This window comes from Triturus cristatus, chromosome 1_2, assembly GCF_964204655.1.
Source record: "Triturus cristatus chromosome 1_2, aTriCri1.1, whole genome shotgun sequence".
Taxonomy (NCBI): domain Eukaryota; kingdom Metazoa; phylum Chordata; class Amphibia; order Caudata; family Salamandridae; genus Triturus; species Triturus cristatus.
The window spans coordinates 1,181,284,386-1,181,299,502 of NC_140580.1; the positions used below are offsets into that span (position 1 = coordinate 1,181,284,386).

The following is a 15,117-nucleotide window of genomic DNA, read 5'->3' on the forward strand; positions in this document are numbered from 1 at the left end:
CCATCCTAGGACCCAGCATCATACACCCCCTGCCCTCCTCAGAGTCATGCCGAAAACTCCTCTGCTCACCTGTGGGCTCAACTGCATATACCTCTGGCCCTTCAAGTTTCTGTCTACGTACACTCGTCCTCTCTTGGTCCACCAATGTACTGCCTGTGCTCCTTGGATTCCGTTACGTATACTCCAACACTTTCTTTAGCCCACTGACATTCCCAAAATAGAGATGTGATAAATCACAGTTACTATGATACGCTCATGCTCAGCGGTAGGACAGATGCACTTGTGCTAAGCAGTGGCACATAGATTTGTGTCCAGCCATCGTACAGGTACATCCAGGCCCAGCAGTTGCACAGATAGGTCTGGGACCAACATTTGCAGAACATTAACACAAATGACAGTGACAAGCAATCTCACTGAAACATCATTACCCAGTACTTGCACAAATATATTGGTGTCCAATAATGTACTATTCCAAAGATGCAGTGATTGCTGATACACCAATAACCAGCAGCCAGACAGATAGGAAGGTTAGTGATCAGCAAGCACACAAAAACTGCTATCCCCAGTTATGCAACGTCACAAAGATACAGGAGTGAACAGTATGAGCACAGATGTATCAGTGCACCAAACTAATGCAGCCTCCAGTCCCTCATGGAAAGAGGAGGGATCAACAGAGATCCACTTACTTCACCAGTCATCCTGAGCACCTACCTTGGTGATCCACTGGCAGCAATAAGCATCGCAGAGAAATGTTTATAGAACAAACAAGAAGGACAAAACGGCAACGGAGTTTATTTCTGCAATGAGTGTTGTTTAATGTAATCCAACACAAGATGCACTGAGCTGGTTGAGCCGGCAATAGCAGGACAGGATCTGTGGAGCGATGACCGAGCTCCTGGTGTTCAGCAGCGGTGAGACCTTCCCTCACAACCTTTATCGCACATACTGCGCCTCTCTGGAGGTTCACAAAGCTTGGTGGTGGAGCCTGCGTTCTTCCAATTTCTTACCCGCATCCGCAAATCGGAAATCATACAGGAGAGCTCGTTGTTCTTCTTTTCGTAGCACATCAGCTGCTCCTGGCACTCTTGAAGCTTGCACTCGGTGGACTTGAGCATCTCAGGAAGCTGCTCCAGTTCATCAATTCGGTTCTTGAACTTGCGGCGTAACTGTTGAAGAGACAGAGTGCATTAAGCAGTGTCTGGTTACCACCCAACCATTTCCAAAGCACAAGATTTAACATACTACACCCAAAAAGTTCAGTTCCATGGTTCCATACAGAGGCCCAAACAATTCCAGACAGCTGAAACCAACAATCAGGTGTGGAACCTACCCTTGACCTCTAGCAAAGTCCTTGACGTCCGGCATCTTCCAACTTGCACCTGTGCTTCTCTGCAAAGTCTATTCTCAAACTAAGAAGTTCACTTAAACTACCAGTTTATCCTAAAGTACACAAGACTACTTCAGAACACCAGTGAGAAAATATCAAAGTGAAGATTCATCAAATGGTGGAGACACGCAGCATATACTTCAACTAGGAGGTAAATTGTCGGACACATCAGGTTGGTAGAGGATTTGTGCACCTGTTGGCACTGGAATAAAGCACATGCTAAAATGTGTCAAGGACTTTCCTGTAGGTGAATATATATTAAAGACACCAATGCAAGCAGTGGAAAGAACAGTCAGTAACCACTGGGAAATGGTAGCCAAGCCCAACTGGAAGCAGCAGTGATACAGTTATATACCGCAGTTGAAGCCTACAGACATGTTACAATGTAATGTGCCTCTAAGCACATCCAGGGTATGTGAGCGACGTACCCAAAGACATCACGTAAACTCTACAGTTGTCGTTTGCTACTCTTAACCTACACTCCAAGAGAGCCAGAATTCATTGAGGCATACCACAACAATCGTTGACTGCTTAATCACTTCGATATAAAGGGCCTCTAAATATTTTTTTTTAAATATACAGAGTCACAGACGATCTACTTAAACATACAAAAACAGGACTTTAAGAAATACTGGAGTCAGCTTAAAAGTAATCAGCTGCTCAAAGAAGCACCAAGGCACCGCCAGTAAAACTAAGAAATACTGGAGGCTGCTTAAGAGTAATCGGCTGCTCACAGAGGCTCCGTCAGTGAAACTAAGAAATACTGGAGTCAGCTTAAAAGTAATCGGCTGCTCAAAGAAGCACCAAGGCGCCGCCAGTAAAACTAAGACATACTGGAGGCAGCTTAAGAGTAATCGGCTGCTCAAAGAGGCACCGCCAGTAAAACTAAGAAATACTGAAGTCAGCTTAAGAGTAATCTGTTGCTCAGAGGCACTGCCAGTGAAACTAAGAACTACTGGAGTCAGCTTAAAAGTAATCGGCTGCTCAAAGAAGCACCAAGGCAACGCCAGTAAAACTAAGAAATACTGGAGGCTGCTTAAGAGCAATCGGCTGCTCAAAGAAGCACCGCCAGTGAAACTAAGAAACACTGAGGCAGCTTCAGAGTAATCGGCTGCTCACAGAAGCTCCGCCAGTGAAACTAAGAAATACTGGAGGCAGCTTAACAGTAATCTGCTGCTCAAAGAAGCACCAAGGCACCACCAGTGAAACAAAGAAATACTGGAGTCAGCTTAAAAGTAATTGGCTGCTCAAAGAAGCACCGCCAGTAAAACTAAGAAATACTGGAGGAAGCTTAAGAGTAATCGGCTGCTCAAACAGGCACCGCCAGTGAAACTAAGAAATACTGGAGTCAGCATGAGAGTAATCGGCTGCTCAAAGGGGCACCGCCAGTAAAACTAAGAAATACTGGAGGCAGCTTAAGAGTAATCGGATGCTCAAAGAAGCACCAAGGCACCACCAGTAAAACTAAGAAATACTGGAGTCAGCTTAAAAGTAATAGACTGCTCAAAGAAGCACCGCCAGTAAAACTAAGAAATACTGGAGGCAGCTAAAGAGTAATCGGCTGCTCACAGAGGCACGACCAGTGAAGCTAAGAAATACTGGAGGCAATTTAAGAGTAATCGGCTGCTCAAAGAGGCACCACCAGTGAAACTAAGAAATACTGCAGCCAGTTTAAGAGTAATCGGCTGCTTAAAGGGGCACCGCCAGTGAAACTAAGGAATACTGGAGGCAGCTTAAGAGTAATCGGCTGCTCAAAGAGGCACCGCCAGTGAAACTAAGAAATACTAGAGTCCGCATAAGAGTAATCCGCTTCTCAAAGAGGCACCGCCAGTAAAACTAAGAAATACTGAGGCAGCTTAAGCGTAATCGGCTGCTCACAGAGGCACCACCAGTGAAGCTAAGAAATACTGGAGGCAATTTAAGAGTAATCGGCTGCTCAAAGAAGCACCACCAGTAAAACGAAGAAATACTGGAGGCAGCTAAAGAGGGATGTATGACGTTACAACGCACACTTTTACAACGCATGCACTTACAACGCATTTTTTACAACGCATAATCCATTACAACGCATGACATTACAACGCATGACACTACAACGCATTTTTTAAAAATACCTTTACAACGCATTTCCATTACAACGCATACTACCTTTACAACGCATACCATTACAACGCATAATATTAAATTACATTTAAGGTAAGTATTAGATAGTATAGGGGTAAAAGTTACTTTTCTAACTCCAGGGGTTGCAACAGTAGGGTAAGTGTTGGATAGTATAGGGGTAAAAATTACTATTCTAACTCCAGGGGGTGCAACAGTGGGGTAAGTGTTGGATAGTATAGGGGTAAAAATTACTATTCTAACTCCAGGGGGTGCAACAGTAGGGTAAGTGTTGGATAGTATAGGGGTAAAAATTACTATTCTAACTCCAGGGGGTGCAACAGTAGGGTAAGTGTTGGATAGTATAGGGGTAAAAATTACTATTCTAACTCCAGGGGGTGCAACAGTAGGGTAAGTGTTGGATAGTATAGGGGTAAAAATTACTATTCTAACTCCAGGGGGTGCAACAGTAGGGTAAGTGTTGGATAGTATAGGGGTAAAAATTACTATTCTAACTCCAGGGGGTGCAACAGTAGGGTAAGTGTTGGATAGTATAGGGGTAAAAATTACTATTCTAACTCCAGGGGGTGCAACAGTAGGGTAAGTGTTGGATAGTATAGGGGTAAAAATTACTATTCTAACTCCAGGGGGTGCAACAGTAGGGTAAGTGTTGGATAGTGTAGTGTAATATTATGCGTTGTAATGGTATGCGTTGTAATGGTAGTATGCGTTGTAATGGAATGCGTTGTAAAGGTAGTTTTTAAAAATGCGTTGTAGTGTCATGCGTTGTAATGTCATGCGTTGTAATGGATTATGCGTTGTAAAAAATGCGTTGTAAAGGTAGTGCGTTGTAAAAGTTGCGTTGTAAAGGTTGTTCCCCGCTAAAGAGTAATCGGCTGCTCAAAGAGGCACCGCCAGTGAAACTAAAATACTGGAGGCAGCTTAAGAGTAATCGGCTGCTCAATGAGGCACCACCAGTGAAATTAGGAAATACTGGAGGCAGCTTAAGAGTAATCGGTTGCTAAGAGGCACCGCCAGTGAAACTAATAAATATTGGAGGCAGCTTAAGAGTAATCGGCTGCTCAAAGAAGCACCAAGACACCGCCAGTGAAACTAAGAAATACTGGAGGCAGCTTAAGAGTAATCAGCTGCTCAAAGAGGCACCACCAGTAAAACTAAGAAATATTGGAGTCAGTTTAAGATTAATCGGCTGCTCAAAGAAAGACCAAGGCACCGCCAGTGAAACTAAGAAATACTGGAGGCAGCTTAAGAGTAATTGTTATGTTATGTTAATAGTATTTATAAGGCGCACAGCTGCCCCAGCCAAGGGGCGTCCCGGCGCCTGATCAGGTGCCACAACACAACAAATCGATACTAGTAAGGGAAAAGGAGGGAATCAGTCAGCGATTGGAAACAGAAAAGTTTTTATGGCGCGCCTAAAGGAAGTAAGACTGTTCAGGGCTCGTATATGGACAGGAAGAGAATTCCATAATCCTGCTGTTAATACTCGAAAGGAGCGCCCTCCCATCCTACTCAGTCTAAACCGTGTATTGACCGCCAGATGGAGAGATTCTGATCTAAGAGACCGCGTAGGAACATAGGAGGAAACAAGCTTAGCAAGGGCTGGAGGAGAGGAAAGCTTCAAGATTTTAAATGTCAGGCAGAGAGCCTTAAATTTAATTCTCTGTCTGACTGGCAGCCAGTGAAGGGAGGTCAAAACTACAGAGACAGAACACTGTCTAGGGAGGCCAACAATGGCACGCGCCGCGGCATTCTGCACCCTTTGCAATCTAGTAGCCTCCGCCTGATTCACTCCGAGCAGCAGCGCACTCCCATAGTCCAACCGAGAAAGAATGGAGGCTTGGACCACCAGTTGCCGAGTAGGGGGGTCGAAGAATTTGAGGACCGGTCTCAGTCCTCGCAGAATACCATAACAGGTAGCTGCAACCTTCTTCGTGTGGCTGGTAAAAGAGAGTTTAGGATCCAGCCAAACCCCCAAGTTCTTAACTTCGGCAGCTGGGATGGGAGTCACCCCCAATTCTGGAGGCCACCACTGGTCTCCCCAAAGCTCCGCTTGCTTACCTAAGATCAGGACCTCGTTTTTATTGGCATTTAACTGCAAACAGTTGGTTCGCATCCAATTTGCCACGGCTATGAGTCCTGCACGAAATCTGGGAGCGTTCACCTCGGGGGCACCGCTGAGTGTCACCGCCAGCTGCGTGTCGTCAGCATACGATGTCATGGTTAGGCCACATTGTCTGACGACAGCAGCCAGCGGCATCACATATAGGTTGAATAAAGTGGGGCTCAACGCAGAGCCCTGCGGAACCCCCAGCCCCAGTGGATGGAAAGAGGACTGACAAGGTGGAATAGCCACTTTAAAAAACCGGTCCGAAAGGAAAGAGCGAAACCATTGGAGAGCAGTCCCCTCAATTCCCACTCCCTCCAAATGCCGGATCAGAATGTCGTGAGACACCGTGTCAAACGCGGCGCTCAGATCTAACAGGAGGAGCGCCGCTGTCTGCCCAGCATCCAGCACCGTTCGCAAGTGCTCGGTCATAAAGAGCAGTGCAGTTTCGGTGCTGTGTTGTGCACGAAAACCATTCTGGCTCTGGTCAAGAATGTTATTTCGAGAAAGGTGGGCAGACAAGATGGAGTTCACGTGTGCCTCAGTAACCTTGGTGGTCCAGGGCAGGAGGGAGATGGGACGGTAGTTTTCTGGCAATAGGGGGTCAAGGTTAGGCTTCTTTAAAATAGGGCTGACCACTGCCTGCTTCCAGTGAGAAGGGACCACGCCCGATGTGAGTGATAGATTGATCAAATCCAGTAAAGGCTCACGACATAGGGGAGCAAGAAGTCTGAATAGCTCTGGCTTCAGCGGATCTAATGAAGAACCGGATTTAATTTTTAGGCTCAGAGTGTCGAAAACCTCGTCAGACATTACTGGCAGGAAGGACAAGGTTTCGTGAACAGTAGCCATCACACCAGTTTGCTCAGCTCTGGGCACAGATGACGTAAATCCTCGGTAGATCGCCTGCACTTTCTCCACGAAAAAGGATGCCAAACTTTCACAGTGAGAGTCCGTGCAGATTTCCACCGAGGTGGCCCGTTTCCCCATAAGGTCTTTAAGAACCTTAAAAATTAATTTAGACGGGTTGGGGCTATTCTGAAACTCAAAAGCATAGTATGCGGCCCGGGTTTGACAGATTGCCCTATGATAAATCTTAAGCTGGGCAAAATACGAAGATTTCACGGTGGGATCAAAGGATTTCCGCCACGCCCTCTCAGCTTGCCGGCACGTTCTCTTAAGCTCGGCAAGAGTATCATTATACCATGGGCTGGGAACTTTAGCATGGCATTTCGACCAGCGCATCGGTATAAGAGAATCAAGGGCGGCTAGGACCCAGTTACAAAACTGCTCATATCCTTGTTCCACGTTCAGCAGATTGCCCAGGGGCTGTGCCTCCAAGATCTTATAAAACTCCTCCAGTTTGAGCTTGTGCCAATTTCTTTTAAGGAGCAGTCTATCCACAGGTATAAATTGAGGATCGTCTATAGGGCATGAAACTTTAACCAGCAGATGGTCCGACCAACCTACCGCCATCGGGTCAGAGACCCTAACCCGCTCCAGTGTGGTAAAGAGGGGGTCAAGGATATGACCTCCAATGTGGGTAGGGGAGGTAACTAGCTGGGTCATTTGCATGGCTTCAAGATCCGCTAACAAGGTATTAATAGGTGTTGATGACCTCTGATCAAAATGGATATTAAGGTCACCTACGATGTTAAAATTGGCACATCTCGGGGCTAAAGAGCTGACCACGTCAGTAAGAGCGGCCTTGAAGACAGTGTCATTTCCTGACGGACGATATATAAGCATACCACTAAGTGTAAACTGATGACTGAAAGCTACCTTAAAGGAGGCGCTCTCACACGCTGGTAAATCAAGAGCTTTCCAATCAGCCGGGAAGCAGGATTTTATCACCATAGCTATGCCACCCCCTCTAGAAGTGCGATTAAGAGTGAACACTGTATAATTAGAAGGGAATGCCAGATTGAGTATTGCAGTATCCGCATCCTGAAGCCAAGTCTCAGTGAGGAAGATAAGGTCAGGAGAGTCCTTTTCGATGATGTCACGTAAGCACTGATGGTGCTTGACCAACGATCTCACGTTCAGACTCCAGATGCGAAGTACACGCGGTGCGCTTTCCAGATTTTAAATGCAAGTGAGGGGACGAGTACCCAGGCAGAAGAACAATAAAAACAGGGGGAATCCAAGAAAAAAACGAAAATACAAAAACTGGTACTTTTAAAAACACTGCACAATGACAGCGTGACCTGCACTAATGCAGCACCCAATCTAAATGAAAGACCAGCGAGTCCGCCTTAAGTAGGCGTCGCAATAAAGAGCTCGAGCGTGGGGACGCTCCAAGATGGCGCCCGCCTAAATCTCCACCACCCCAAGCCAAAATGGCGCCCACAAGAATCCAACCCCGGGACCCGGACCCGCCAAACGGCGGTGCGCTTTCCAGATTTTAAATGCAAGTGAGGGGACGAGTACCCAGGCAGAAGAACAATAAAAACAGGGGGAATCCAAGAAAAAAACGAAAATACAAAAACTGGTACTTTTAAAAACACTGCACAATGACAGCGCGACCTGCACTAATGCAGCACCCAATCTAAATGAAAGACCAGCGAGTCCGCCTTAAGTAGGCGTCGCAATAAAGAGCTCGAGCGTGGGGACGCTCCAAGATGGCGCCCGCCTAAATCTCCACCACCCCAAGCCAAAATGGCGCCCACAAGAATCCAACCCCGGGACCCGGACCCGCCAAACGGCGGTGCGCTTTCCAGATTTTAAATGCAAGTGAGGGGACGAGTACCCAGGCAGAAGAACAATAAAAACAGGGGGAATCCAAGAAAAAAACGAAAATACAAAAACTGGTACTTTTAAAAACACTGCACAATGACAGCGCGACCTGCACTAATGCAGCACCCAATCTAAATGAAAGACCAGCGAGTCCGCCTTAAGTAGGCGTCGCAATAAAGAGCTCGAGCGTGGGGACGCTCCAAGATGGCGCCCGCCTAAATCTCCACCACCCCAAGCCAAAATGGCGCCCACAAGAGTCCAACCCCGGGACCCGGACCCGCCAAACGGCGGTGCGCTTTCCAGATTTTAAATGCAAGTGAGGGGACGAGTACCCAGGCAGAAGAACAATAAAAACAGGGGGAATCCAAGAAAAAAACTAAAATACAAAAACTGGTACTTTTAAAAACACTGCACAATGACAGCGCGACCTGCACTAATGCAGCACCCAATCTAAATGAAAGACCAGCGAGTCCGCCTTAAGTAGGCGTCGCAATAAAGAGCTCGAGCGTGGGGACGCTCCAAGATGGCGCCCGCCTAAATCTCCACCACCCCAAGCCAAAATGGCGCCCACAAGAGTCCAACCCCGGGACCCGGACCCGCCAAACGGCGGTGCGCTTTCCAGATTTTAAATGCAAGTGAGGGGACGAGTACCCAGGCAGAAGAACAATAAAAACAGGGGGAATCCAAGAAAAAAACGAAAATACAAAAACTGGTACTTTTAAAAACACTGCACAATGACAGCGCGACCTGTACTAATGCAGCACCCAATCTCAGAGGCACCGCCAGTGAAACTAAGAAATACTGGAGGCAGCTTAAGAGCAATCGGCTGCTCAAAGAGGCACCGCCAGTGAAACTAAAAAATACTGGAGGCAGCTTAAGAGTAATCGGCTGCTCAAAGAGGCACCACCAGTGAAACTAAGAAATACTGGAGGCAGCTTATGAGTAATCGGTTGCTCAAAGGGTTCACCGCCAGTGAAACTAAGAAATACTGGAGGCAGATTAAGAGTAATCGGCTGCTCAAAAAGGCACCACCAGTGAAACTAAGAAATACTGGAGTCAGCATAATAGTAATCGGCTGCTCAAATAGGCACCACCAGTAAAACTAAGAAATACTGGAGGCAGCTTAAGAGTAATCGGCTGCTCAAAGATGCACCACCAGTAAAACTAAGAAATACTGGAGGCAGCTTAAGACTAATCGGCTGCATAAAGAGGCACCGCCAGTGAAATTAAGAAATACTGGAGGCAGCTTAAGAGTTATCGGATGCTCAATGAGGCACCGCCAGTGAAACTAAGAAATACTGGAGGCAGCTTAAGAGTAATTGGCTGCTCAAAGAAGCACCGAGGCACCGCCAGTAAAACTAAGAAATACTGGAGTCAGCTTAAGAGTAATCGGCAGCTCAAAGAGGCACCGCCAGTGAAGCTAAGAAATACTGGAGTCAGCTTAAACGTAATCGGCAGCTCAAAGAGGCACCGCCAGTAAAACTAAGAAATACTGCAGTCAGCTTAAGAGTTATCGGCTGCTCACACGCAGATCATATATACTCAGACCTGAGGTGCTGAAGCTACACACGTATCATACATACTTGTGTCTGAAGATCCTCAGCTACACGTAGGTCATACTTACTCACGCCTGAAGAACTGCTGCTACGTGCAGATCATATATACTTGCCCATGATGGAACTAAAATGATACACATCATACATATTTGTGTCTGAAGAGCAGCAAGTAGATTTCCATACTTGCCGCTGAGGAACTGAAGCTGCACACACATCATAAATACTAGTGTCTGGAGAACTGCAGCTACATGTAGATCATACATACTCACCCCTGAGGAACTGAAGCTACACACACATCATACATACTCATGTCTGAAGAACTGCAGCTACACGCAGATCATACATACTCGCCCTGAGGAACTGAAGCTACACACATCATACATTCTACATGCAGATCATACATACTCGCAATAGAATTCTGCAGCTACACGCAGATCATACATACTCATGCCTGAAGAACTGAAGCTACACACAGATCATACATACTCGCACCCGAAGTACCGCAGCTACACGCAAATCATACGTACTCACACCTAAGAGAACTGCAGCTACACATAGATCATAAATCCAAATCATAAAGGCATGCACTAAAAACAGCTACATAGACAACTCACGCCGATGAAGGCTCAAAGAATGTGCAATACCATAGGTCATAAAGGTGCTCAACTCTGAGATCAATAAGGTCCGATTACAGAGTCACACTCAAAGAGCAGCCCGGCCATACAGACTCACACCTAACAATCGCACACAGCCAGACTACAAAGAATCGCAATACAGCCACATCAGACCGGTTCATGTCTCAAGAAGTGGAAAAAAAGCTAGATCTAACAAGCTCATGAACAAAAACGTTTAAATCATGATATTGAAAGGTTTACGACAGTCCCTGGAGAGGATGTTTCCAATAATCTTTCTGAATACAAAGCTCGATCACATGAGGTTCCTTAGAGACAACAAAATACAAGATGAATAAGCCAAAAAGAGTTGTTTGCACGTGTGGCAGTCTGTGTTACTCCCAAGGTGTAGGAAACTGGCTCTATATATACTACACCAAAGTGAGGTACAGTGTGTATAGTGTCCAAGAGTCCCCAAAGGTAAGCAGAGGTTAACGTTAGATAGAACCTTACTCTCTATTTGTGGTAGAGTGGTCAAGCAGTAAGGCAGTATCAGAGGACAGTGTTAAGCATTTGATGTACACACTCAGTCAGCAAATAAATTCACACACTCAAGAACTGAACTCTAGGCCAATTGTGCTTGTGTAAAAATATATACGGTTGTTTACTTTTTAGAACCAAGCAAGCCTGGCACAGGTAAGCATTAAATACATTTCAGTACGGTCGCACACAGGCTCTGACCACTCCCTCTCACCCTTATCAGGCTTACTATTTTTCGATCAATCTTCACCCCACGGAAAGCTTCTCGGGCATTTTATGCTACAGACAACCGGGCCCAAGGACATCCTTCAGTCAGGACTTTGGCAAATTGGTAGAACCTTATCTGGATAGATCCAACATCACGATCTTGGGGGATTTCAATTTTCATTTAGAAAACACCTCCTGTAGGGATGCTCAAGGCCTCTTGGAAACTCTGGGCTGCTGTGGTCTTGCTCATCTGGTCGGAAGTTCCACGCATAATGCGGGGCATATCCTCGTTGGGGTTTTCTCTAATGATCCTAGGCTAAAGGTGGGGCAGCCTATCCCCCTGGCCTGGTCTGATCATTGTGCTGTCCCGTTTGATTTGTACTTTCAGGCCTCATTATCACCTGCCTCGAGTGATAAGAAACTAGACGAAAGAAGGAATTTTAACCATATAAACAAGGATGCACTTCTGCATTTCCTTGATAAGTTGGAGCCCGCCAAGCAGCTGGACGCCAATTCAAACTCTGACAGCAGCAATGGATTTCCTGGCTCCGGTCAAAAAGCATTATTCGGCAAGAATAAGGCCTTCGGCTCCCTGGTTTACAGAAAGACTTAGAATACTTAGACAGGGCTGTCGTAAACAGGAGAGGTTGTGGCGTGCTCACTTAGAACCCTCGGAGAGGGAACAACATAAGCAATGCCTGAAAGAGTATAAGAAAGAAAAGAGATTATACTTTTCCAGGGTTACCACCTCCCTGAAATCCTCTAGGGATCTTTTTAAGGTCATTAATTCCCTCATCTCCCCGCAGGTATCTAATCCCTCAGAGCCTTCACAGGAACTCTGTGACTAAATATCAGATTTCTTTCAAGCTAAAATCTCTGATATTTATGCTCTGTTGGAAATAGCGAACTCCAGTATTAGGTCTGGAATGGAGACGTCTATCCCCTCTTGTGAGGGCCTCCCCTTGGGGGAGACCACTAGGCTCCTTACTCCCCCCCCCCCCCCCATGTCCTTGGAGGTGACGGATAGGCTCCTGGACCATGTCAACTCAGGCTCCCTTTTAGATCCTTTCCCGCTCAAGGTGTTAAAAAACTGCCGGGAGATCGGGATTCCTTTTTTCATGAAGGTCATGAATGTCGCCATCTCTGAAGGAGTTTACCTGTCATTATGGAAGATAGCGGTAGTTAAAACCGCTATTGAAGAAACCTTCTTTAGACCCTGGTGAATTAAAAAAATTCCGGACGATCTCCCTGCTTCCCGTCCCTGCCAAGATCTTGGAGGCCTATTTAAATCTCCATCTCAGCACATACTTAAAAGACCATCATCTCCTGGATGGCTCTCAACATGGTTTCAGGAGATATCGTAGTACGGAGACAGCCTTGACGGCAGTCTTTAATAATATCCGGACTCAGGTCGATGCTGGCCGTACTACTCTTCTGGTGCTCTTGGATCTCACCGCGGCCTTCGACACCTTATCTCCTCATAGGCTGGTGGCTCGCCTTCGAGAGATGGGTGTCGGGGGTACAGCTTTGAGTCTCCTTGCCTCCTTCCTTGGTGAACGTGAACAGAGGGTGACATTAGGCCAGTATTTTTCAGCCCCATAAGCTCTGCAGTGTGGTATCCCCCAGGGCTCTTCTTTGAGCCCTACACTCTTTAATATTTTTGTGGCCCCACTTGCAAAAGTGGTAAGATCTTTTGGGCTGGAGGTGTTGTCCTATGCGGACGACACCCAAATAATCTATAACACATACTGTAAAAGACTCGGCCCTTAATTTTAGGAGCTGCATGGAGGCAGTTTCCCTCTAGATGGTTCAAAATTTCCTGAAGCTGAATGGAGAGAAGACCGAGGTCTTGATCTTTGGGAGGGATCAGGAAATCTGGTCCAGTGATTGGTGGCCGGCCACGCTGGGGGACTGTCCGCGTCCAGTTTCTCAAGGGAAGAACCTAGGGGTGATCATGGACAATGCTCTCTCTGAGGCTGCAGGTAAACAGGACCGCTTCCACCTGTTTTGGTATCATCAGGATTCTTAGAAAGATCTCTCACTAACTTTCTTTTGAAGCATGCAAGCAGGCCGTTGTGGCCTTGGTAACGTCAAGACTGGATTATTGTAATGCCCTTTATTTGGGCATTAATAAAGGTCTCATCCATCGGTTGCAGATGGTGCAGAACGCAGCGGCCAGACTGGTCTTGAACCTTTCTAGATTTCACTCAGCTACAGCCTCGATTAAGCTTCTGCACTGGCTCCCGATGAATGATAGGATAATTTTTAAGATCCTATGCCTGACTCATGACGCCTTTTATGACTCTGGTCCGGAGGGCATTAAGTCGATCGTTTGTCATTATGTTCCCTCCAGATCTCTTCGGGCCTCGGACAAAAACCTTCTTATTGTTCCCAGGTTTAAGAAGGCTAAATGGGGTGGCAGAGCCTTTTCCATTATGGCGCCCAAATTGTGGAAGTCTCTTCCATTGAACATTTCTAGTGAGGCTTCGCTACCTTTAGTTTGTAAGGCCTTAAAGACCGGGCACTTTCGTGGTCCTTCAGTAGGAGCATGATCCTTTTTACTCTCGTCCCCTGATGTTTTGCATCCAGCGCCTTGACGCCCTTGGGCTAAGTTTGCACTTTTACAAGTCTAAATTCATTCATTCAGTAATACGTTACTGGATATAGAACAGTTTGAAAATGCAATAGAAATTGTACTTTGTTTGATTTACAGGGAAGCAGTAGTATGCAACACTTGGCAAAAACAGTACATTGGAATGAATAGGCTTTTTCAGTAAATTGCAGGTAAGTTACTTTTCACGTTACTTTTCTAACTCAGTGCTGGATGCCTGGATTCAGCACTGGGACATTTCCTGGAAACAGGTGAGTAAATACGTTTTGGTTATTTGTGCGATTTTTAAAGAATATTTTTAGATTTCAAAACTCCACACTTTTTGGAAGAAAATTGTCAATGTTATCCTATGGAGGAAAAACAGGTTATCGGTTCACAGGTAAGTAATCGCCTGTGGGAATTAAGGTTCTGGGGTTAGACTCAGGGTACCCCAGGGTCAGTGATGCACTTTTGTTTCACCTTCAGCAGCACTATGACGGCTGGGTGCACAGTGTTGAGGCCCAATGTTATCCTATGGAGGATAGGGGGGCTCCGGTTGGTGGCTGCTGGCAAGCAGGCCACACGGCTGTGGGAGCAAAGCTCCTAGGGTTTAGGGCAGGGCAAATAGGGAACCAAATTAGCACCAAAGGTGCACCCTCAGCGGCACTAGGGCGGCCGGGTGCAGGGTGCTGTTTTGAGGTCGGGTGCCCTGTTGTTTTCAAAGGAGAACCTCCGGTTTGCAAAAGCACGAAGGACTTCTGGGTGTGACCACCACTTCGAGAGGTAAGTTGGGAAGTTAAGGGTTGGCTAGGCACCGTTGGTTTGGGCACACAAGGCCGTGGGGAGTCGGGTGCAGGGGTGCCTTTTGGGGTCGGATCTTCTTACCAGCTCCGGGTGGAGGTCAGGGGGGCCTTCTGGATTTAGGCTGCAGGCGTCGGCTGGAGGCTTGAGACCGGTCAGGGGTCGCCACATCTCGGGTTAGGATCGCCGGGGGGACCTTTGCGTTGTATTTTTTCCACTCGAGCTCAGGCCGGGTTAGGCGGGTGCAGAGTGGGCTGGATTCGCGGTGTCCGGCCGGAGCCAGAAGCTGCAGTTTGAACAAATCCGGTGTTCACGGGAGAAGCAGTCTTGGAAGTGTAGGCAGGCAGGTCCTCCGGAGTTTTCGAGGTTGCTGGCTGCAGGACACACTGGGATTTTGCAGGAGCAGGTTCGAGGGGTGACAGGCTGGTAGGGCTGGGGCCTAGTCAGTGGGCGTTGTCCTC

The 15,117-nt window shown here is 46.9% G+C and overlaps 1 protein-coding gene across 8 annotated transcripts in view; it reads right to left on the reverse strand.

Moving 5' to 3' along the window:
• ODF2 (outer dense fiber of sperm tails 2) overlaps nt 1–15,117 on the reverse strand; it is a 433,573-nt gene that overhangs the window by 64,125 nt on the left and 354,331 nt on the right. For all 8 annotated transcript variants that reach the window (XM_085614079.1, XM_085614083.1, XM_085614082.1 and 5 more), the window contains one exon: nt 1,008–1,166. In XM_085614079.1, the coding sequence (XP_085470205.1) occupies nt 1,008–1,166 (159 nt within the window). The remainder of the gene's footprint in view (nt 1–1,007; nt 1,167–15,117) is intronic.